Source organism: Narcine bancroftii, chromosome 7 (genome assembly GCF_036971445.1).
Source record: "Narcine bancroftii isolate sNarBan1 chromosome 7, sNarBan1.hap1, whole genome shotgun sequence".
NCBI classification, from domain to species: domain Eukaryota; kingdom Metazoa; phylum Chordata; class Chondrichthyes; order Torpediniformes; family Narcinidae; genus Narcine; species Narcine bancroftii.
The window spans coordinates 18644893-18670653 of NC_091475.1; the positions used below are offsets into that span (position 1 = coordinate 18644893).

Below are 25761 nucleotides of genomic sequence, written 5' to 3' on the forward strand. Positions count from 1 at the left end.
TAGTGATAATTTTACAAAACTCTAGATTCTGGATTAGTTCCTGAGGGTGGCCAAGGTAACCCCACTCTTTAAGAAGGGAGGGAGAGAGAAAAACAGGAAATTATAAACTAGTTAGCCCGACATTGGAAGTGCTAGAGTCAGTTATTAAAGATGTGATTGCAGTACATTTGAAGATTGATGATATCATCGGACAGAGTCAGCATGAAGGGAAAATCATGTCTGACGAATCTTATAGAGTTTCTTGAGGATGTAACTAGTAGAGTGGATAAGGGAGAACTAGTGGACTTTCAGAAGGTTTTTGATAAGGTCCCGCACAGGAGATTAGTGTACAAACTTAAAGCACACGGTATAGGAGGTATGGTATTGAGGTGGATAGAGAATTGGTTGACAGACAGGAACCAAGGCATAGGAATAAATGGGTTCTTTTCAGAATAGCAGCCAGTGGACTAGTGGGGTACCACAAGGCTCAGTGCTGGGACCACAGTTGTTTACAATATAGATCAATGACTTAGATGTGGGAATAGAAAGCAGCCTTTCCAAGCTTGCAGATGACACAAAGCTGGGTGGCAGGGTTAGCTGTGTAGTGGATGCAGGGTGACTTGGACAAGTTAGGTGAATGGGCTAATGCATGGCCGATGCGATATAATGTGGATAAATGTGAGGTTATACACTTTGGAGGAAAGAACAGGATAGAAGATTGATACCTAAATGGTGTCCAATTAGGAAAAGGAGAGATGCAATGAGACCTGGGTGTCACTGTGCACCAGCCATTGAAAGTGGGCATGCAGGTACAGCAGGCAGTGAGGAAAGCGAATGGGAGGGTGGCATTCATTGCAAGAGGTTCTACTGTAGTTGTACAGGGAGCACACCTCGACATCCTCGCCATAGAGGGAGTGCAAAGAAGATTCACTAGATTGATACCAGGGATGGCAGAACTTGCATAGGAAGAAAGGCTGGATCAACTAGGTTTATACTTGCTGGAATTTAGAATATTGAGGAGGGATCTTATAGAAACGAATAAAATTCTTAAGGGATTGGACAGGCTCAACCAGCAGTCACATTTAAAGGATAAGTCTTTTAGGACTGAGATGCAAAAAAAAAAATTCACTCAAAGAGTTGCGAATCTGTGGAATTCTTTGTCACAGGAAGTGGTTGAAGCCAGTTCCTTATCTATATTTAAGAGAAAGATAGATTTGGCCCTTGAGACTAAGGGGATCAGGGGGTATAGGGAGAAGGCTGGTACTGGGTACTGAGATAATCAGCCATGATCAAAATGAATGATGGTATAGCCTTGAAGGGCCAATTGGCTTGTGGTCCAAAATGACCTGTTACCATGCTATATGTTAAATTATTTTTAAAATTAACATCTAGTGAATGACCCTTCATCAGAAGTATAAATGGTCATTGACCTGAAATGCCAGTTCTCTACCTCCACAGGTCCTGCCTACTAGCAGAGTATTTCAAGATTTTTGCTTCATTAATGAATCGCCAATTCCCATCAAATAAAAAGGGCCTTGCTAGAATGGTGAGGGTCCAGATGTGAAGTGCATACCAATCCTTGGTTAAATAAGTTGCACAAGTGGGTGAGATTGGATAAGCAAATTTGCAGATGACACAAAGATTAGAAGCATTGTAGGCAGCAAAGAAGACTTTCAAAACTTGCAGAGGGATCTGAACCAATTGGAAAAATTAGCTGAAAAATGGCAGATGGAATTTAATGCAGACAAGTGCGAGGTTTTGCATTTTGGAAGGACAAACTAAGGTAGTACATACATGGTAACTGGTAGTGCGGTAGAACAGAGGAATGTGGGAATACAGATACATAATTCCCAGAAAGTGGTGTCACCAGTGGATAGGGTTGTAAAGAGAACTTTTGACACATTGGATTTCATAAATCAATGTATTGATTATAGGATTTGGAATATTATAGAAAAGTTGTATAAGACATAGGTAAGACCAAATTTGGAGAATTTTGGTCACTTAACTACAGTAAAGATATCAATAAGATTGAAAGTGTGTGGAGAACATTTACTAGGATGTTGCCAGGATTTCATCAACTGAGTTAAAGGAAAAGGTTAAACAAGTTACCACTTTATTCCCTTGAGTATAGAAGAATGAGGGGGATCTGACAGAGGTATACAAAATGATGAGGGGATAGAGTAAATGCAATTCATTTTTTTCCCACTAAGGATAGGTGAGGTACAAACTAGAGGACATGGGTTAATGATGAAAGGGGAAATGTTTAGGGGGAATATTAGGGGGAATATTAGGGGGAACTTCTTCACACAGAGAGTGGTGGGAGTGTGGAATGAGCTGCCAGCTGAAGTGATGAATGCAGTGTCAATTTTCACATTTAAGAATGATTTGGACAGGTACATGGATGGGAGGGGCATGGAGAGCTAAGGACTGGGTGCAGGGCAGTGGGACTTGGCAGAATAATAGTTTGGCACAGATAAGAAGTGCCAAAGGGCCTGTTTTTGTGCTGTAATGTTCTATGGTTCTATGCTGCATGTTCTCCAGATTAGATGGTTAGTGGAGCGATCCAATAGACAAAATTGCTGGAGAAAGGTTGACTGCCTTTTACTTCCTATGGATACTGCATGAGGTTCTCCAACACATTGGTGCATTGCAGATTTCCTTGCACCTAGATCTGACCTCTGACCCACTGCACTCTGCAGTGGGGAGGTGCAAAATACCTTTTAACAGTTCAGTTGTGTGATGATGTAATGGGGAGGGGGCATATTATACTGACTGCTTGCTATTGGCTATGGCTGTAGAGATACTCCACCTCATTGGGATAACAGATGGAGAACCTTTTCCCACTGGCCAATTTAGAGGTGGCTTTTCGTCTGTTAATAAAATTGATATGCCATAGACAAGGACCAGTCAAGTATCATTCCAATACTGGGCTTTTATAAACAGACAAAAAGCCACCTCTAAACTGGCCAGTGGGAAAAGGTTTTCCATCTGTTATCCCAGTCGGGTGGAGTATCTCTACAGCCATAGCCAACAGCAAGCAGTCAGTATAATACATCCCCTCCCCATTACATCATGACAAATTGGTGTGAAGTTTTCTGAAGAGCCACTGACCACAGCCACCCATGGTCACCCAATAAAGGGCTGGACTGTCAGCGACCACAAGAAATGGAGGGGCAAGCATCTGATCCACAGGAAAATATGTGTCAGCTTTATAAAACTCAGAGTTCAAGGTTCCTTTTATTTGTCAAGTAATAATACATTAAACATGTAAGATATACTTTAGCTTTTGTCTGCTGTAAGGCAAACAAAGAGTCACTGAGAGCATTGCCTGACACCCCTAACAATAGGAGAAAGAGAAGCAAAAGAGAGTCCCTTCAGAGACGCATAGTATCCATGGATTCACCTCTGTAGCCGCACAAACCCCAATTCAATGCATCAACAACCCAAGTTGCTGTGTTGGAGAACAATGTGCCAAGAGTCATAGTCACACAGAATGGAACAGGCCCTTCAATCCAACTGATCCATGCTGGTTTCTGGGATAGTCCCATTTGCCAGAATTTGTCCAATATCCTCAATATCCCATCCTATCCATATATCTGCTCAAATGTCCTTTGAACGTTGTAATTGTACCCGTTACTATAACTTTCTCTGGCAGTGTGATCCAGATATGGACCACCCTCTCAGTGTAAATATTGCCCCTTGCATCCATCTTAAATCTCTCACCTCAAACTGATCCCTTCATGTTCTGGAACCATCTACCCTGGGGAAATAGACTGTGATCATTCACTTTACCTGTGTCCCTCTTGGTTTTATTAATCTCTACGATCACCCCTCAGCCTTCAATGGTCGAGTTAATGAAGACTCATCCTATCTAATCTCTCTAAAATACTCCAGCAAACTCAGAGACTGGATAGGCTAGATTGTTTCCCTTGTTACAGTGGAAGCTTGACAAATTAAGAGGGGACCTCAAATAAGGTGGGCATTGAGATTTTTTTCCTCATAACGGACATCGGAAAATAGAGAGAATCGCTTCATTCTGAGGACTAAGAGGGTTGGATGGGGAAGTAAAAAATCTTTGCACCCAGAAGATGAAAAGCATCCTGGACACACTGCCCAAGGAGGCAGATATGTTCACAATATTTAAGAAGTGTCTAGACAAGTACTTGAATCACCAGAACAAATAAGGCTCTGGATCAACTGCTGGTAAATGCAGTGAGTATAAATGGACATGTTCAAGTTTATATTTATTTGTAATTGGGCAGCACGAGCTTATGAGCTGAAAGGACCTCTTACCGTGCTGTTTGTTTAAATTAAATTAAATCACCTAATTGCACAAGTCGAGCAAGATGTAACAGCGTACTCCAGTCCACGGATAAAAAAAAACCCTGCAGAGACACAGCCAGACATAACACATACACACACAGATGCAGTATACATACAGGTATATAAAAATAAATTGTTTAATAAATAGTGTAGTCTTGGAGCGTTTGTATGAGCTGTTCATTCAGTCATTTGGCAGTTTCACTGTCTGTGGGAAGAAGCTGTTTCTCAGCCTGGCAGTTCTCGCTCTGATACTCCTGTATCTCTTTCCCGATGAGAGTAGGTGCTGTATTTGGGGCGATAGGGGTCCTCAATGATTTTGCAAGCCCTTCGGTAGATCATGTTGATGGAGGGGAGGGTTACCCCATGGTCCTGTGGATTGATCCCCAATCCATTTCCCGACAGTAACTGTAGCACAGTGCGATGCAGCCGGCCAGGCCGCCCTCGATAGAGCTCCCGTGGAAATTTGACAGGATAGTGGCCAGCAGCTTTTCCCACCTCAGTCGGGTCAGGAAGTGCTGTTACTTTTGCGCCTTCCTGACAAGTGAGGTGTCCACCATAGTTCTCTTGTTAACTGCACTCTGAGGAACTTGGTGCTCTCCGCTATTGAGCAATTAATGTGGAGTGAAGGATGATCATCCCTGGTCCTCCTGAAGTCCACAATCATCCACTTTGTCTTGCTCACATTGTGACTCTGTGTTATAGCATGAGATTTTCCACCTCTTCTCTGTAGTGCAACTCATCATCAGAATGGACATAGCGGCCCAAAGGCCCTCGATCTGTGCTGCACAATACAATCCAGGAAAATGTTTATGTATTGGCCATTGAAGCTTTGGCCATAAGGGTTCTTTCTGTATTCTGGATAATGTGACATGTTTTTGAACAATATACACATACAGTATCAATGCTGATTATACAGCACATGCTTATTTTTACATCTATTCCTTTGTTGAAACCTTCAATGTGTGTTTATTCATTTTTCCTTTACCATTTTCAACAACCTTCCGAGCACTGTTTGTCAGCAATCTTAATGCTTTTAGTTCCTCTGACATTCATATTCAGAAATCATGAATCTCTCTGCTTTTATATCCAGCAGGAACATCTTAGATGTAAATTGACAAATTAAACCAGTCACTAAACTTAAAAATCTATAGCTTTAGAAGGTGGGGAAAAAATATTTTCTGCATAAACCGCCTCATTTCTCGGTAATATGAAGAAATTTATATTTTTGGGAAAATTAGGATCTCCCTGCTGCTATCAGGAAAGAGGTATAGGCGCACAGGCTCCATTAGGTTCAGGAACAGCTGCTACCCCTCCACCATCAGACTCCTCAACAACAAACTCAATCAGGGACTCATTCGAGTGCCCTTACTTTGCACATTATTTATTACTGAATATTTATTTTCTGCATTGCACGGTCAGTTTGTTTGTACTTCTTTTTTTGTTCACATTTCTCTCTTTAGTCTATGTATCGTTTCTTGAGTACAGTTCTTCCTTCTACCGATAAGTAGAAAATACTGCCTGGCCCGCAGGGAAGAAAAGATTCTCGGGTTGTAAGTGATGTCATATATGTACTCTGAGAACAAATCTGAACTTTGAACTTCATAGTTTAGGTGAGAAGTCAGGGGTAGGTTTTTCTTTTACACAGAGAGTAGTGGGTGCCTGGAATGCATTGCTGGGGGCGGTGGTGGAGGCTGGAACAATAGGGACATCTAAAAGACTCTGAGATGGGAGGTGGATGAATGAAAAATAGACGATTCTGGGTGTGAGGTAGGGAAGGTTTTGAGTGTTCAGTAGATTTATATAGGCCGGCACATCATAGTGGTCCAAGGGGCCTGTATGTTCTATCTTTGATCACTGGAGCTGACAACTGTGAGGTCCTCACCTTGTGCTCACCACTTCTTCCATAATTATATACAGATACTTAATTTTATTTAAAACACAAACTTATAGCCAAAAATCAGTGTGTTCAACAAACCTATATCCAGTAAAATCTCCCTTTATCTTTCTCAAGTTATAAAACATGGTAACACATCCTTTGGTCCAACTTTCCCCCGCCAACCAAAATGTCCCTCCCACACTCGACCCACTTGCCTGCGTTTCACCCATATCTCTCTAAACCAATCCAAACGATGTATCTATCCAAATTTTTCTTGAATGTTGCAATAGTACCTGCCTCAAACACCTCCTCCGGCAGCCTGTTCCATACACCCAACAACCTCTGCGTAAAAAGGTTTCCCTCAGGTTCCTGTTAAATCTCTCCACCCCCACCCCTCATCTTAAACCTATTTCTTTTGGATGTCGATTCTCCTACTCTGGCCAAAAGACTGTGACCACTCAATCTGTTTCTGTCATGATTTTGTACTCCTCTGATACATTAACCTCATCCTCCTGCAGTCCAAGGAATAAACTCTTAGCTTGATCTCTGTGGTTCAGATCCCTGAGTCCTGACAACATCAGTGTAAACCTTCCCTGCACGCTCTCCATCTTGACAACATCTTTCCTATGACACTGCAATCCTTCTTGAACACAGTTCTCCAAATGGGGCCTCACCAAATTCTAAAACAACTGTAACAAGACCTCCCAAATTCAAAGTTCAAGTTCAAAGTTCAGATTTATTGTCAGAGTTCATACATCTCATCACATACAAGCTTGAAATTATAATCCCTGTGGGCCAAGCAGAATTTCTCTTCATTTGTAGTGCAAAAAAACCGTAGTCAACGAAAAGTGGTGAACACAGGCTCTATTTTGATACGGTAAAATCCCTGTTATCTCGAATTCAAGCAACTGACAGCCTCAAGCAACCAAGCAAAAACATTTTGCAAAATAAATTGGAAAAAAAAATACAGAAGTTTTACATTGGGGCCCCCTAGCGGTTTTTCACCAGTCATGCAACATGCAATCTCAAGCAACCAGCAAATACACTTATCCGGCTTCTATCAATACCTGTAGGTGCTGAATATTTGGGGGGGGGGGGGGGTTTACTTTATTTAAGAGAAGATTGGATTGGCACATGGATGGGATGTGAATGGAGGGCTATGGTCCGGATGCAGTTCAATGGGACAAAGCTGAATAACAATTTGGCACTGACTAGATGGGCTGAAGGCCCTGTTTCTGTGCTGTAGTGTACTATGGAAAGAGCAGAGCAACACAGTGACAGAAAATTACTATAATTACTCCTCCTTCTTAACCACCTACAGTTCAACCACGCATAACATCCTTGGAGAACAAGACAGCCACAGAGAATGGCCAAGTGGAGATCAGCTGTCACGCAGAAGGGGACCCTACCCCAGCCATCTTCTGGAGTAAGTCTGGCAATGGAAGCAATTCTCTTGAACGAGAGAAGGTAAGAAATCTATAATTAGGAACTGAGCCTTCCAATTTGTACTGATAACAGAAGGGAAAGCATAAAGTGTGTAAAGGATTGTTTTGTTGTTTTACACCAATGAAGCTCTAAATTGATACTTTCCTTCTCCAATGGCAATTGTGCACTTCGCTTATAGGACAAGATTTTCAAAGTACAGAGATTCTGCTGTAATACTTCCCACTCATATTTGTCTGTGAAATGGTAACAGATTTTGTGATGTGTGACGTAACTGGGATAAGCCAAAATAGTTATAAATGTTGGCAGAAATTCTCATTCTCAAATGTGCTGCTGTTATTTTTATCAGTTTAACAGTCTTTCATTGTAAATAAAGCATTATTTCACATTTTTCTGCAACACGAAAGAGGCTATTTGGCCCATCGAGTCTCTTAGAACTATCCCATCCATCCTCCCTGTCCAAGCCTGTCAATCCAAGATGCTGTCTCGATAAGGGGTTTCAGCTTGAAATGCCAGCCATTCACTTCAAGAAATAAGAAATAAGGAGTCAGCCATCCAACCCGTCGAGCCTGCTCCGCCATTCAATGGGATCATGTCTGATCTGGATGAGCCCTTCATCTGCCTTTTTCACCATATCCCTTAATTCCCCTACTGTGTAAAAATCTATCCAACCTTGTCTTAAATAAATTTATTGAGATAGCCTCCACTGGAATGGGCAGAAAATTCCACTGGTTCACCATCCTTTGGGAAAAGCAATTTCCCCCTCATCTCCGTCCTAAACCTTGAATCTTGAGGCTATAGTTTCCACCACCAATGGAAACATCTTATCTATCTTTATTTTATCTATGCCTTTCATAATCTTTTATATTGCTATAAGATCCTCTCTCATTCTTCTAAATTCCAGCATTTACAGACACAGACAACTCAATCTCTCCTCATAGGTTAACCACCTCATCTCTGGAATCGACCTGGTGAACCTCCTCTGCACCACCTCCAAAGTCAGTACATCCTTCCTCAAGTAAGGAGGCCAGAGATGCATGCAATCCTCCAGATGCATCCTCACCAGTTGCAGAATAACCTCCAAAGTGGATAATCTCACATTTGCCAACATTGTGCTGCATCTTACGCACTCACTATATCTCTCTGCAGATTCTCCATATCCTCTGCACAATTTGCTTTTCCACTCAATTTAGTGTCTTCAGCAAACTTAGATACACTACACTCTGTCCCCTCTTGCAGATCATTAATATACGTCCTGAACAGTTGCGGGCCCAGCACCAACCCCTGTGGCACCCTGCTCACCACTGGTTGCCAACCAGAGAAACACCTCTGTACCCCAACTCTTTGCTTTCTAGTGGTTAACCAATCCTCTATCTGTGTTAATACATCACCCGAAAATCCATACACCCTTATCTTTTGTCTAAATTTTTCTACCCCTAAGGCTGCTGAACCTGTTGGGTTCCTCCTGCCCACTTTGTTAAGTTTCCTCTTCCAGTATTTGCAGTCTCCTGTGTGTCATCTGATGCTCCAGACCCACCCCCCCCCCTCCCATCTCCACTAGGAACTGATTGATCCCACCCCCCAACCGAGTGGGAGGAAAGCAGAGAAACCCCATGCAATGCTTGGAGGAAAACATCCAGACACCACATAGACAGCATCAAAGGTCAAGATAGCCCCATCTTGCTAAAGCTGTGAGCCATCAGCATTACTTACTGTACTGTGAATGCTACCCACATATCGATGTGTTTGCATGAAGAATGTTTTCAACAATTAAAAATTCCCAATTTTGGCCAAGAATCAAGAAAATCGCCCCAATTGAACCAATAATCAAAACCTGAAAACTTGAAGCTGTAGGTAGAATACGTTCGTCATAATATCAACAATCTTCTCATCTCCAATATAACTGGTGTATTTTGAGAATCTCCGCCCGGCAAAAGAGAGTGCTCCTGTGCATGGGATGGGCTCAATGCATTCCTCTCCATGCAAGCAGAGAAATTTTCCTTCCTCAGCCTCAGCAAAGCAGTGGCATCTCCCTTGCAATGTCACATTAAGCTCAACAGTAATGTTGGTGCTGGGCATTTCACCTGCGCATCTGCAGAGGTCACCTACTGCATCAGGTGCTCTTGATGCCTCCTATTCTACATCGGGGAGATTGGACACAGACCGGGAGATCGCTTTGTTGAGCACCTTTGCTCTGTCCACTGCAGCAGCAAGGATCTCTGACTGGCCAACCATGCCCCACGGCCACACTGGAAAAGATGGAGCAGGCTAGGGCTTTCTTCCTTAGAGCGCAGGAGGATGAGGGGTGATCTCGCAATGATGTACAACATATTGAGAGGAAGGGATTGGGTAAATGCACAGTCTTTTGCCCAGAGTAGGGAAAATCGGTAAACAGAAATCATAGGTTCAAGTTCTTGGGGGGGGGAGGGGGGGAAGGAGGGTGCGGAGAGAGATTTAATAGGACAGGTAGCATTTTTGCACAGAGGATAGTGGGTGTATGGAATAGGCTGCCAAAGGAGGTGGTTGTTGCAAAGTTTAAGAAACATTTGAATAGCTGCATGGATAGGATGGTTCAGAGGAATATGGGCCAAATGTAGGCATGTGGGACTAGTGTTGATTGGTCTCCTCTACAGAGAGACAGGACACAGACTGGGAGATTACTTTGTTGAAGACCTCTGCTCTGTCCACTGCAATAACATTGATCTCCCAGTGGCCACCCATTTCAGTTCTCCATCCCATTCCTTTGCTGGCATGTCTGTCTGTCCTTGGTCTCATGCACTGTCAGACTGAGACCACCTGCAAATTGGAGGAAAAACACAATCTTCCCACTTGGCACCCTCCAATCGGATGACATTAATATCAACTTCTCTGGCCTTTGTTAAACCCCCCCCCAACCGTCACTTTCCTCCAGCTTTGCCTCCTTTTGCACAAACATGATCAATTCTTACCTTGTCCCTTATCATATCCAACTAACACCCTTTGTTGGTCTGGATTCCTCCCCCAGCCGGGATCATCTGAATTCTGAGACTTCCTGCTTCTGGCTCATTCTGCTTATTCCTTGATGAAGGGCTGAGGCCCGAAACATCAGCAATACATCTTTGCTTTTTATGGACACTGAAAGACGGCTGAGCTCCTCCAGCATTTCAGTTTGCTTTTTGCTACAGTCACAGCATCTGGAGACTTTTGTGTTGGTTGATCCTTCTGGTCAGCCTGTGCAAGTTGGGCAGAAGGGTCTGTTTCCACACTGTGTGACTCTCTGACTAAGAATAATGGAGGTCCAATCATCATATTCAAAGTCAAAGAATCAAGGGTTCTGGGAACCGGCACAGAAGTGGCCAGCGTAAATCGGCGATGATCTCTCCAACTGATGGTGCAGGCTCGAAGGACAGAGAGCCCGAATCCTGTTCTTGTTTTGTGGTGTACTTGTAACGGTGTCAGAAACACTTCACCAGAGTTTGAAGGAGCAGGTGGATAATTACAAGACATAGGCTCCACATTGCTCACACTATTATCCTCTTCTGAGGCAAAGCTTGAAGATGCCCAGTCCTTTAGTTGGGCGGGTGGAAAAGAAGACAAATCCTGCATTGGGAAATGTCAGCTGAGAATGGAAGGAAGCCAATTAACATTGAGGGCACACAGCTGAGAGCGAGAGCAGCTGCATCGAAAGGAATTTTGACAGCTGCTGAGGAGAGTTGGAAATGAATGTGAGGAGTAAAGCTCGATTAAATTGGTGGAAAATTGTAACAAGTGCCATACTGTCCAGCATCTGGGATATGGGCTTCCCATTCCTCTCCCAGCCTCCCCAACTCATTTTTCATTAACCGGATCCGCAGTTTCCATGACTAGCCAAGGGATTTTTGGTGGTTCAGTTGGTGTAGTGGTTAGCACAATGCTGTTACAGCACCAATGACCTGGGTTCAGATCTTGTCCTGTCTGTAAGGAATTTGTTCGTTCTCCCCATGTCTGCATGGGTTGCCACTGGGTGCTCTGGTTTCCTCCCACCGTTTCAAACATACTGGGGGTTATAGGTCCATTGGATGTAATTAGGTGGCATGGACCCATGTGCTGGAAGGGCCTGTTAGTGTGCTGTATGTCTAAATTTAAATTCAATATTTAAAACATATAGCATTCATTGTAATGGTTTCAATTGTTATCAACAGATTCGCAATGAGAGGACTGAAGTCCAGAGTCATGAGGGTAAATCTTCACTGCGCTTCAGACATATTCAGCTAAGCGACTCGGGGATGTACCACTGTGAAGCTGTAAGTCCCATCGGGCGAGACCAGAAGAGTATGCATTTAGATATTCAATGTAAGTACAACCACTTAATGCTGGTGGGAACAGCCCTGTGAGTCAAGGAATATTGAAGTTTAGTAATTTTTTAAAAATTTTGACATAAATATAAATTTTGACATACAGCATGGTAACAGGCCCTTGTGGCCCACAAGCCCATGCCACCTAATTGTACCCATGATGCACTATCTACAACTCAATAAAGACTAGAGTTACAGAACTATATTTACTTGAAGGTCATCCTGTGCTGTGAGCCAGGCTTTCTGGGGAGGGGTTAAGGTGTTGGAGCCTTTATACAGGGTCAAGCGGGAGGAGCCACAGGTCCAGTCACAGGACAGGGCAGAGCTAGATTAATGAGTATACCGCAGTTCAACACAACCCATTTGACCTACACCCCTGATACATTTTTGAAGGGTGGGAGGAAACTGAAGCACCCGGAGGAAACCCACACAGACACAAGGGGAATGTACTAACTCCTTACAGATAGCGCTGTATTCTAACCCGGGTCACTGGCGCTGTAGTAGTGCTGTAAGATAACCGTGTCACTCTTTACACTAACCATGCCACCCTATAGTCATGGCCTATTGAAAAGCTTGGGCTGGGCTTCTCATTGAACTATTTTGGGCAAAATGGTGCAGGATCTCCTGGTTGATACAGTGGCGCAGCAGTTCGTGCTGATGCCTCACTGCTCCAGGGACCTATGCTCGATCCTGACCCCAACTGCTGTCAATGCCAATTATGTAACCTCATAGGATTCCTCACACTTTCCAGGAAATGTGCTAGCAGGTTAATTAGCTCCTGGTAGTGAGTGTAGTCCAGCAACAGAATAGAATCAAAGGTGACTCATTGGGTGTGTGTCAGATGTGAGAAAGAATAGGTAACAGAGAGGCAGGGAAATAAGAGAAGGGAGGGGACAGCTTGATGCAGATCAGGCAGGGACCCAATGGCCTTCCTTCTGTCCAGTTTTAAGCAGAAGCTGAGGGTGGCACGATAAGTGTAGTGGTTTGCGCGGCGCTATTACACGCCAGTGATCCGGCTTTGAATCCAGTGCTGTCTGTAAAGAATTTGTATGTTCACCCCATGACCTGTGTGAGTTTCCTCTGGGTGCTCCAGTTTACTCCCACCCTTCAAAACATACAGGGGATATCTTTGCTGTATTTGGGGTCACACACTCATGGGCCAGAAGGTCCTGTTACCATGCTGTAAAGATGACAATTCTATGAGGGAGTTCTTGAATTTTGACCCAGTCACATCAAAGATTTGGCTGTGACTTGGCGCGAACATCAAGGTGATTGTGTTTGTAAAAATGTTATGGGTTCCAATCCCATTCACAGAGACTCGAGCACAAACATGGAGGCTGCTGTTCTTAGTGCAGTACCAAGAGAGTGTTACTTTGTCGGTGAAACCTCAGGGACATTAAACTGAGGCCCCATTTGCTCTGGAAGTGGGCAGAAAAGAATCCTTTGTCTTGAGATGGATATTCACATCAATGGTTATGTTTTTAATCAACACAGCAGATTGTCTGCTTAACTCAATGCTGTGGGAGGCTCCATGTATGTAAAATAGCTGTTGTCTTGACCTCTATACCAGCAGTGGCCACGCTATAAGTTCTTCAATGGAATACGGTAAGCGTTAGGGATGGCACGGTTAATGTACAGTTAGCACAACGTTATTACAGCACCCAACACCTGGATTCTAATCCGGTGCTGTTTGCAAGGAATTTGTACATTCTCCCGGTGACTTCTGTGGGTTTCAAAATGCAGAATGCTGGAGGTCTCACAGCATCCATAGGATGTAAAGATATATGGTACCTTGAGGAAGGGCTCTGGCCCGAAACTAGCTGAGTTCCTCCAGCATTTCTGTGTTTTGACTACAATCGCGGTATCTGCCGACTTGCGTGTTTCACTCCTGCATGGGTTTCTTCCGGATGCTTCAGTCTCCTCCCACACTCCAAAAATCGTATGGCGTTGGTAGGTTAATTAGATGTAATTGGGACAAAAGGTCCTTCTACCATGATGTAGGGGTATGATCTCGGCCATATATATAAATCCTGTCATGTATGAATGTGAGAAATGGAATTTGGTCAGAGGTCATGTAGCAAAAAGTTAAGGAGTCCATCCAATCACCCCTGCTCCCCTCATTTAAAATATACCTTTTTCAATATCCATGTGACTAACACCCAACTTTGGCCTCATTGTTCTTTGTACCTTAACCAACCCCTCAGTGGGCCTGCTTCACCAATCACCTCGGTCTTACTGCCAGGTGAGGCCAACATTCCCCCTGATGCTCGTCAAGTACCTGTGACCATTGAGACCCCAGATGAAGGGGGAAGGTAAATTTTCTCCACTGAACATTGGACATGTGAGGTAAACACTGGTCACACCCAGCCCCTCAGCTCCAAATGAATGAATGAAGGCAATGGAGTGCAGTGCACTATTTTGCAATAACACATGGATGAAGGGGAACATCACAGTGATTCCTAACTCCCCATTCCTTGCTAAGTTTACACCTTTCAATCATGACGTGGCTTATTGCAAACTAGAGCATTTTGGGTACCTGAACATCTCCTCAGTTAATTCCTTCTTTTTCTCTTCTTCTCAGATGCTCCCAAGTTCCTCTCAACCCAGGTGACCTACTATTCATGGGAGGGAAATTCCATCAACATCAGCTGTGATGTCACTGCCAACCCTCAGCCTTCCATCCACTGGAGAAAGGAAGGGGTTGTCCTCTCGGATTTAAACACATCTGCTGTCAACTTTTACAAAAAGGGGTCCAAGATCCTTCTGCAGGTGGGTGAGAAGTTTCCTGAAGGTGTGTTGTGTGATCAGTGTGAACTCTGATATAATTTGATCAAGATTTTGCATCATCTTCCTGTCTATTTCTATTTTCTCCTTAGACCTCACCTTTATACGGCTTACTGTCAAACTTTGTGTGGTTGCACCACTGCAATGGGATCTGATTGGGCTAAAGGTGCAATGTCCAAATAGCTTTCATAAATCAAAGTATTGAGTTTGAGCTGGGATGTTATGGTAAAGTTGTATGTTGGCTTTCATAAATCAAAGCATTGAGATGTTGAGATGTTAGGGTGAAGTTCTCCAAGCAAATTAAGACACAATTTAGAGTACTGTGCACAATTTGGGTCACTTACCTACAGGAAAGGTATCAATAAGATTGAAAGAGTGCAGAGAAAATTTACTAGGATGTTGCCAGGACTTGAGGAGCTGAATTACAGGGCAAGGTTAAACAGGTTAGGGCTTTATTCCCTGGACCATTAGAGAATGTCTGGAGATGTGAATGAGGTATACAAAATTATTTGGGGTATAGATAGAATAAATGCAAGCAGGCCTTTTCCATTGAGGAGAGGTGAGACAAGAGCCAGAGGATTTAGGTTAAGGGTGAAAGGTGAAATAATAAAGTGATATGTGAGAGGGCCAATGACAATTTTTCTCAAGCAAAATATTTCAGTAAGAATCAGGTCTAGAGTAGTGGTTGAGAACCTTTTCCATTGGAATTACAAAACCGTGCACATAATGACTCAGTTAGAGATGAATAAAACAAGTGGTTTTCAAACTTTTTCTTTCCACTCACATATAAGCAATCCCTTACTAATCACAAAGCACCTATGGCATCAGGATTACTTAAAAAGGTATGTGAGTGGAAGGAAAAAGGTTGAGAACTACTGGTTCATGCAGACTTGCCAAAATGGCATTGCTGCTGGGTAATGTTTAAGAGGTAGGAACGTTCATCGTGAATCATAGACAGTATAAAGCACAGTCACTGCGGCACAGCACGTGGAGCCACTCCCAGTTCCAGAGACTTCCAATGGTCTGGGTGGAGTTTGCACATTCTCACTGTGACCGTGTGGGTTTCTTCTGGGTGGCCAAGCATCATCCCACATCCCAAATATGAACAAGTCGGGATGTTATTTGTGTGTTGGTGACTGGTAGAATCTAGGCATGGGTGGGGTGCAGATGGAATGTGTGGAGAACAGCTAAAATAACTGTGAATATCTGTTACCAAACTTTTTTTGTATTTATGGTCTCTTTTTAATTCAGTCAAATGTAGTGAAACACAAAAGTCTGCAGATGCTCTAATTGCAATTTTAAAAAAATTGCTGGAGAAACTTAGCAGATCTCACAGCATCCATGAAGAAGGCCTCAGGTCCGAAATATTGGTTATATATGTTTACCTCCTTTGGATGCTGAGTTCCTCCAGCATTTTCTGAGCTCTTAAGTATACTGTACTAATGTAATTGTTTTATTAGTAGCTGGAGAAATTCAGAAGGTCATGCAGCATTCATGGAAAGCGTTAGGCAGTCGACATTTCTGGCTGGAGTCCTTCTGCAGGTGCACCGAAAATCAGGAAGATTCCCGAATAAGGAGTTACGGGAGGAGGTGGGGTGGTAGGGTGTGGGTACAGGCTAGCAGGTGGATACAGGAAGGAGGGAGAAGAAAAGAAAGGAGCTGAAAGGTGATTGGGCAAAGGGCTAAGAAAGATGCTCTCCAATCGGAGAAAGGAAAGGCTCTGGGGAGCCTGACGGATGGGAGAAAGTGACAAAATAAGGGCAAGAGGGTTACTAGAAGTTGGGGAAGACAACATCTGGTTGGAGATGGCCGAAACAGGTTGAGTCCATGCATAAATTTGAGGAACAACATCTTGAATCTCATATCGCCATCCTCCAATCCCTGCCACGTCCTTCAAGCCACGTGGTGACCAAAACGAAACTCAATACTCCAACTGTGGTCCAACCAAGGTTGACTCCAACTGCATATGACATTCCAGCACTTACACTGAATGCTTGGCCCATGAAGGCAAGCTTACCAAGTCACTACTAAGGATAGCAGATGCACGTGTGGCACCATCACTTGCAGGGTCCTCTCCATCACCCACCTACTTGCCTTGGAAATGTATTGTTTCTTAATTGTCACTTTCTGGAACCTCCTCTCAAATCACACTGTGGGGTGACCTTCGGAAGAAAGTCTTCAGCAGTTGATGAAAGTAGCTCAGCAATATCTTCCTGAGAGCAATTCATGATGGGCAATAAATGTAGGCTTTGACACGAATGACCAAAATCCATAAAATATCTTTTTTAAAAAACATTGGCTTGCTTTCCTTGTATAGATCAATGAAGAGCATAGGACAAAACAGCATAGTATGGGCCCTTCCGCCCTCGATGTTGTACCATTCCTACCAAAATCATACTAAACCTTTCCTACCTCATAACCCTCTATTTTTCTTTCATCCATGTGCCTATTTAAAAGTCTTTTAAATGTTCCTAATGTTTCTGCCTCCATCACCACATCTGGCAAGGCATTTCAGGCACCCACATCTCTCTGTGTAAAAATACTTATCCCTGATGTGTCCCCTACACTTTCATCCCTTCACTTTGTACACATGTCCTCAGGTGTTTGCTACACCTGCCCTGGGAAAAAGCCTCTGCCTATCTACCTTATCCATGCCTCTCATAATCTTGTAGCCCTTTATTAAGTCACCTCTCATCTCTCTTCACTCCAAAGAGAAAAATCCCAGCTCTGCTAACCTTGCCTCATACAACATATTTTCCAGTCCAGGCAAGATCCTGGTAAGTCTCCTCTGCACCTTCTCTATAGCTTCCACATCCTTCCTGTAATACATTGACCAGAACTGAACACAATATTCTAAGTGCGGTCTCACCAGAGATTTGTAGAGTTGCAACATAACCTCACGATTTTTGAACTCAAACCCCTGACTAATGAAGCCCAGTATCCCATAGGCCTTCTTAACTATCTTATCAACTTGCACGGCAATCTTGAGATACGCATGGAGTTGGACTCCCAAGAACCCTCTGTTCCTCCACACTGTTCAATATCCAACCATTAACCCTGCTCTCGTCCTTCTAGTTTGACCTTCTAAAATGCATCACATCACCCTTATCAAGATTGAACTCCATCTGCCCAACTCTGCACACGGTCTATATCATGCGATAGCCTTCAGCACTTTCCACAGCTCCTCCAACCTCGGTATCATCCACAGATCTTACTGGCCCATTCTTCTACTTAAGCACTCAGATCATTGAGTTCCAGAACAGATCCCCATAGGACTCCGCTGGTCGCTGACCTCCAGGCAGAATACTTCCCATCTACTGTTACCCTCTGCTTTCTACAAGCAAGCCCATTCTGCATCCACACTGCCAAGGTTCGATGGATACAATGCCTCATGATTTTCTGAACGAGTCTCTCATGGGGGACCTTGTGAAATGCCTTACTAAAATCCATATACACCACATCTACTGCCCTCCCTTCATCAATTACTTTTGTTGAGATTTAATACAATTGCTAAAATGACAAGATATTTTAATGGTGCAGAATTTTAAGTAACAGTTTCCATTAGCAAGTGGATCATTAACCAGAAGACACAGATGTATAACAATTAGAGTTGGAACCTTCTGGTTGTTTTTTTTTTGTTCAGCTCAGGAGTGGTTTTTATTCATGGTTGGTAAGATGGGTTATTTTTGATTAATGTTTGTATAAACAAACACTCAAATTCTGTATCAGCTTTCAACCTCAAGAAAGCATTACTAACTCAAAATCCTGGTAATACTAATTATGACATTCAGCTGCTATTTCTACTAGACTTTGTTTGATGTAACTGAGAACTCCTTTGGTTTCTCGCCCCACTCTCACTTGTGCTACTGTTTTCATTGGATTTGTCAAGTGAGAACATAAAAACAGGAGAAGATAGGGGTAGGTGAAAAAACGACGCTGGAGAAATTCAGCAGGTCAAACAGTGCACTTTATATAGCAAAGATAAAGGTGCATAACCAATGTTTTGGGCTTGAGCCCTTCATCAAGCTATGGAAAAATGTTGGCAGATGCCCATAGAAAATGATAGAGGAGGGAGGAGGAAGGGGGGAGGAGCATGGTCTCAAAGGCAGGAAGTAACAGGTGGATAAGGGAGGGAAGGGCATAGCAGCGTGCTGGGAGGTGGAGGGGAGGGATGGCTTTAGGAATAGAGAGGGAAGGGTTGGAGAGTGAGGTGAAAGAGGAAAAGGGAAAGGAGGGAGAATGGCCATCCTTTTGTAGAGTACCAAGCTGGGTTAATCCACAGCCTGTTGAGCCTGATCATCCATTCAATATGATTACGGTTCATCCACTTTTGTTGGATTGTGCTTCATGGTGGAGAAGTCATTCACTCCCTTCTGCTCTCTTTTTCTTGATGTGTCTGGGAATTTTGAATCTACACACTGCAGTACAGAAGTCAGGACACGTTGGCAGTCAGGTATTAGCCCATGCAATCTCCCTCTCTGCTGACGGTTTCAGATTGTACTGACGTGGGAGACTTGATGGACCTCATTACAAAGTAAGGTCATGAAGATTTTTGTTTATTTCTTCTATTTATCTATACATTTTTATTTTCTTTAAACAGTAAAATAATGTGTCCTTAATTGAATGTTTGTTATTAGTTTTTTTTACTTTTTTAATCCATGATCGCGGTCATTAAACTTCCTTGGTGGATCACAAAGTTGGAGCCTTCTGCACAATTGCAGTGGTCCACCCATTAGTCTGGGTAAAACATGAAATCTGAAAACACAGTGGTTAAAGTAAAAATCAGCAGGTCAAACAGTGAACTTTATTTTTGCTATGCCAAGATACATAGCCAACATTTCAGGTTTGAGCCCCTTCATCAAGTCTGGTGTCAGGTCCAGAATAGGTGCATGTGAAGCCAGATAATTGGATCAAACAGAACCTAAACCATTCAATCTGTTTCTGACTCCACAGGTAACTCCTGACCTATTGAATACGGTCAGATTTTATTTCAGATTTCCTGCATCTGCGGCTTTTGTTTTGCTGTGGGATGAGTCTGTGGAGGTTCTGAAAGCAACCTGTCAATTTCTTGCAGGATAATGAACCAAAATGTACATCCTATGTGGTTGTTGGTTATCCTTACGTGCATTGAAAACAAAATATTTTCCAGAAGCATTTATATTTAGTTATTAATCACAGTATTCTGATTGGGGAAAATTCCAGATGCTATAAGTCTGAGATTTAAAAAAATATAGAACATGGTGGAAATTCTCAACAGGTTAGGCTGCATCTGATGGAGAGATTAACGTCTCAGGATAGAAGCCTGGTCTTTCTCAGTTTTCGATGAAGTGTCTCAGACCCAAATGATTCACTGTTTCTCTATCCAAGGATGACCATTCTATTCCCATCGAACTGCAAGCCGTGAATAGCAGACCATCTCCATTCTCTTCAAGAAAATAATTATCCTCACATCCACCCATGTATTTTTTGCTCTTAACTTTGTACTTGTTCTTGTGACTTTTGAACAGCCTGCCCACAAGGACAACTTACCTCTGTCTTCCCTGTCTAAACCAGATGCAGATCAGAAATATTAATTTAATTTAGACATTCAGTACGCTAACAGGTCCTTTCAGCCTATGAGCTCATGAAACCCAATTTCACCCAATTGTCCTTCAACCCCCCAATACATTTTGAACAGTGGAAGGAAACCAGAGCTCCCAGAGGCAGACATGGGGAGAATGTACAAACCCATTACAAACAGTTCAGGATTCTAACCCTGGTCCCAATCGCTGGCGCTGTAACAGCATTGCGCCCACCATTACACTAAATATCACCTTGATCCATGATGTAAATTCTATGCAATTCTATTTTTAATCATTAAGATCGCTGTAAAACTCTTTGATCTTAAAAGTAATTTATAGAAAGCCCAGTCTAGCTGAGGTAACATCGTGTTTGCTCTCTGACTTGCAGGACAAGGTTAAATTGAATTGTTTGTCATCATATGTTCTGAGATACAATGATAAACTTTGTTTTGCGTGTTATCCAGGCAAATCAACCTATTCTTGAGTGCAACAGGTAGTTCAAAATAAAACAAAAGTGCTACATATAAAATGTTCAGTTTTACCCATCTGACGTGCACTCAATGGCCTGAGAACAGCAGAGAAGGGTAGTGGTAGAAGGAGCATATTCTACCTGGAAGTTAGTGGCTCATGGCATTGTGTAGGGATCTGTTTTGTGATCCTGCTCTTTGCAATGTTTACATAAGACTTGAACAAAGAAGTGGAGGGATGGGTCAGAAAGTTTGTGGATGACACGAAGGTTGTGGATCATGTAGAAGATTGCTTTGGTTACAAGAGGATATAGACAGAGATGAGGTGGTGTTGCTAATGGACTGGTGCACAGCCAGCAACCTGTATCTGAACATTAAAAAAAAACAAGAGATGGTTGTCGACTTCAAGAGGGCCTGGGGGGATCCTGCACCGCTGACCATTGACGGCTCCACCATTGAGGTCGTCAAGATTATCAAGTTCCTTGGAGTGCACTTGGTGGAGAATCTCACCTGGTCCCTTAGCACCAGCTCCATAACCAAGAAAGCCCAACAGCGCCTCTATTTCCTGCGAAGGCGGAGGAAAGTTCATCTCCAACCCTCCATCCTCATTACATTCTACAGAGGATGTATCGAGAGCATCCTGTGGAACTGTATCACCGCCTGGTTTGAAACCTGTACCACCTCGGACCGCAAGACGCTGCAAAGGATGGCAAAGTTAGTGGAAAAGATCACTGGCGGCTCTCTTCCTACCACGAAGGACATCTACAACACTCAATGCAGGCAAAAGGCAATAAACATTGTGAAGGACTCCACCCACCCCCCATATAAACTGTTCCCCCTTCTGCCAATTGGTAGGAGGTACTGCAGCACTCGGGCCCTTATGTCCAGATTGGGCAAGAGCTTTTTCCCCCAAGCCATGAGATTTCTGAACTCCCAGAACATTTAAGGATAGGGTACCGTGGACTGCTAATGTGTAAGTCCTAATATGATAAATATTTTGAACTTTTATTCTAACATATTTATATAAATATGTTCCACGGTCCTGGAGAAACGTTATCACAGCTTTAACATGTGAGCACGGTATCGATAAATAAAGGTGACAACTTGGATGCAGAGTTGGGTGGAGAAGTGCAACTAAATCTCATAAAAGTCTGAAGTGATGTAGTTTGAAAGCAGAGTGGTTTATAGCAGTGTGGAGGAACAGAGGGATTTTGGGATCCAAGTCCATAGATGCATCAGTGTTGCCATACAAGTTGATAAGGTGGTGAAGAAGCCATATGTGATCTACTCTTCATTAGCCATGTAATTGAGTTCAAGAACCACAAGGTGCTACAGCAGCTCTGTAAAACTCTGCTGAGACCACACTTAAGAGTATTGTGTTCAATTCTTATTACCTCATTACTGGGAGAATGTGGAAGCTTTAGAGAGATTGCACAAAGATTCTGATGCTAACTGGATTGGAGAGTACGTCTTATGGGGAGAGGTTGAGCAACCTGAGGCTTTCTCTTTGGAAAGATGGACAGTGACTTAATTTAAGTATATAAGATAGGCATAGATGAGGAGGATATCTGCACCTTTTTCTCCCAGAGTGACAAGAGCCAATAACAGAGGACATTCATTGAAGTTTCAAGGAGACCACAGAGGTACATTTTTTACACAGAGGCTGGTGGGTGTCTGGAATACACTGCTGGGGGTGGTGGTGGGGGCTGGTACTATAGGGGCATTTAAAAGATTCTTAGGCACATGGATGTAAGATAAATGGAGGGTTATTGGGGTGAGATTGGAAAAGGTTAGATTGATGGTTTACATTGGTCATTACAACATCGTGGGCCAAAGGGCCTGTCCTGTGCTGTCGTATGTTCTAAGTGAAGCACGAAAGTCTGCAGACACTGTGATTATAGTAAAAATGCATTAAAATGTCTGGAGGAACTCAGTTCATCTTGTAGCGTCCATAGGATATATACTGTTGATGTTTTGGGCCGAAGCCCTCCTTCAAGGAATAATCAAAGAATAGGAAATCTTAGATGAGAAGCAATGCTGTCTGGCAAAGAATTCCAGACCAACATAAGGTGTTAATTGGATATGATAAGGTGAAAGGTTAGAATTGGTTTTGTCTGTGTGAAAGGAGGCAGAGGGAAAGGGAACAGGGAAAAGGGGACAGGAGAACAACTGAGGTGGGGGGTGTGCTTGGTTTAACGAAACCCATAGAAGTCAATGTTAATGCCATCCAATTGGAGGGTGCCCAGACGAAAGATGAGGTGTTATTCCTCCAGGTTGCGGGTGGTCTCAATCTGGCATGGCATGAGACCATGAACAGACATGTCACCAAGTGAATAAGAATGGGAATTAAAATGGATGACCACTGGGAGATCCATGCTATTGCGACGGACAGAGCCAAAGTGCTCAACAAAGCAATCTACCAGTCTGCGACCAGTCTTTCTGACGTAGAGGAGACAACAATGGGAACACCGGATGCAGTAGACGACCCTTGCAGATTTATGTGAAGTGCTACTTCACTTGGAAAGACCTTTTGGGGCCCCTAATAGTGGTGAGTGAGGAGATGTGGGGGCATGTTCTAAACTTTGTCTTTGAATCTGGCAGTTCATGTCTTCAAGCTAATGTATCTTCTGCTTTTATAAATTCTTTCATATTTTTGCCTTCTTCATCTTCCTTAAGGCCCACTATCTTTATATTGTTTCTTCTATTATAATTTTCCATTATATCTATCTTCTGAGCTAACAGCTCCTGTGTCTCTTTAACTTTTTTATCAGATTCTTCTAATTTCTTTTTTAAGTCATCTACTTTCATTTCTATGGCTGTTTCTCGTTCTTCCACCTTGTCTACTCTTTTTCCTATATCTGTCATGATCATCTCTAATCTATTCACTTTTTCTTCTGTACTTTTTATTCTTCTTTTTATTTCACTGAATTCTTGTGACTGCCATTCTTTTACTGTTTCCATATATTCTTTAAAAAAAAATATATCCATTTACTTGCCCTTCTCTTCATCTTCCATTTCTCTATGTTCTTCCTCCTCTTCTTCTGAGTCCAACTCCAGGACCTGTGTCCTTTACCTCTGTCTCTTCTGGTTTTCTTGTTGGGTTGTTTATTTTATTTTGTTGGGTATTTTTGTTTTTATTATTTGTATTAGAAGTGTCTTGGTGTTGGTCGTCTTCCTCTGGGTTGGTCATCTGTTGTTTCTCTGATTTCCTATTTTTATTCTCTTCCTTCTTGTTCTCGTTATTTTCTATGTTTTCCTCTTGAGAGTCTTGCTGTTGTGTTGTAGTTGTCTGTTTCAGCTGTGGAGATTTACTCCTCAGCTGGTTCCCCCCTCCCGTCAGTGTTATTTTTGTCTTGTGCATCGCGCACTTTTGTTTAGCTTCGTGAGCCATTTTTGTAGTCCCGAGTTCGAGTTTTCCATTGACCTCAGGGAGTGGGCTTCTCTCTCCACGGTGGGCCTCCTCGTACCGGTAAGGCCTTCCCCTTCCTCCTCCGACATCTTTCCTTCTTCTTTTCTTCCCATTGTCTTTGGTTTTTCTTTCTTCGCTGCCATTTTCTCCACACTTTCACTTTCACTTTGTTATGGTTTCTATGTTTGTGCCTTTGTTTTTCTCTATCTTTTTTTTACTTTTCTGGAGAGGGCTGGAGTTTCCCTACCGGCCATCACGTGACTCCTCCATGTATCTTCTGCTTGATGGGGTGATGGGGAGGGTGTGGGCATGGGGGTTGAAGATAACGTGACCAGGGAGGGATGGGCCTTTTTCTATGTCTTGAGACACCACAAAGTGCAGATGGAGTTGATGGAGGGGGCATTGATTCAAGCGATGGCCTGAGCTGCATTCACAACTCTCTGCAATTCCTTGTAGTCTTGGACAGTGGCAGCTGGTATCTCCTTCCCACACAGCCTGATTCAGTCTGCTCTGATGTCACTGTAATTATGAATCGGCAATCTTGATAATCTCATTATTTCAGGGTCACTGGAATGGTACAAAGCAACTAAATGCCATTCTAACTTCCAGCTGTTGCTCGCCCAATTAAATCCAGCGAAAAAGGCCAGTGACTCATTTTATAGATGGCAGACTTTATAAATGGAACAGGCTCCATTTATGTAAGATGTGCTTGCAATGTTAAAGTGACTTTCAGATGCTTTGCCCAATCTACAACTCCCTTGTTTAGCCAGCCCAATTTATGTCTGTTCTGAAGGAATTATTAAGGGCTCTGGAGAGTGCTGTAGGACTGAGAGACTTCGGGATATGGTTCCATAGTTCTATCAGAATGGTGTCACAGGTAGAGATAGTGGTAAAGAATGTGTTTGGGGCACTTGCTTTCCACACTTAGGACATCAAGTGCAGGAGCATGTTAAAACTGTGGAAGGTGTTGGTGAAAATGGACTCGAAGAATTGTGGGCAATTTTGGTCACCTAGTGGTTGGTCAGATGTCATTAATCTGGGAAGGGTGCAGAAAAGATTCACAAGAATGTTACCAGGACTGGCAGGTCATAAGGAGAGGCTGGATAGATTGGGAATTTTCTCTCCAGACTGTGGTAAGCAGAGCAGAGTCTCGTGGAGATTGGTGAAATCATGAGGGGTCTAGATGAAGTAAACGGTCGAGTACTTTTCCCAGAGTAAGGGGACTTAAAACTAGAGGTCATATATTGAAGCCAAGAGGGGAAAGATTTAAAAGCAACCTGAGGGGCACCTTCTTCATAGAGAGGTGGTGGGTGTATAGAACGAGTTGAGAGGGGAAGAGGTAGAAGTGGGGGCAGTTGCAGCATTCAAAAGATATTTTAATCAGATACATGGATAGGAAAGGTTTATTGAGATTGGAGCCGAACACAGGCATATGGGACAAGCAGAATGTTGTTGGACCAAAAGGGTCTGTTTCCAAGCTGCAAAGCTCTATGATTCCACGAGTCTATGGATGATAGACTCTGTTGTCTCTTTGAAAGAACCATCCCATAATCATTGGTACAGCACAGGAACAAGATTAAAGATTCCATTTATTGTCGTCTAATTA

The 25761-nt window shown here is 43.0% G+C and overlaps 1 protein-coding gene across 1 annotated transcript in view; it reads left to right on the forward strand.

Annotated features, from left to right (window-relative positions):
- Positions 1 to 25761, forward strand: part of LOC138738562 (neural cell adhesion molecule 2-like) — a 1138397-nt gene that overhangs the window by 953994 nt on the left and 158642 nt on the right. The window contains exons 8-10 of the mRNA XM_069889008.1: positions 7500 to 7645; positions 11782 to 11932; positions 14516 to 14703. Coding sequence (XP_069745109.1) covers positions 7500 to 7645; positions 11782 to 11932; positions 14516 to 14703 — 485 coding nt within the window. The remainder of the gene's footprint in view (positions 1 to 7499; positions 7646 to 11781; positions 11933 to 14515; positions 14704 to 25761) is intronic.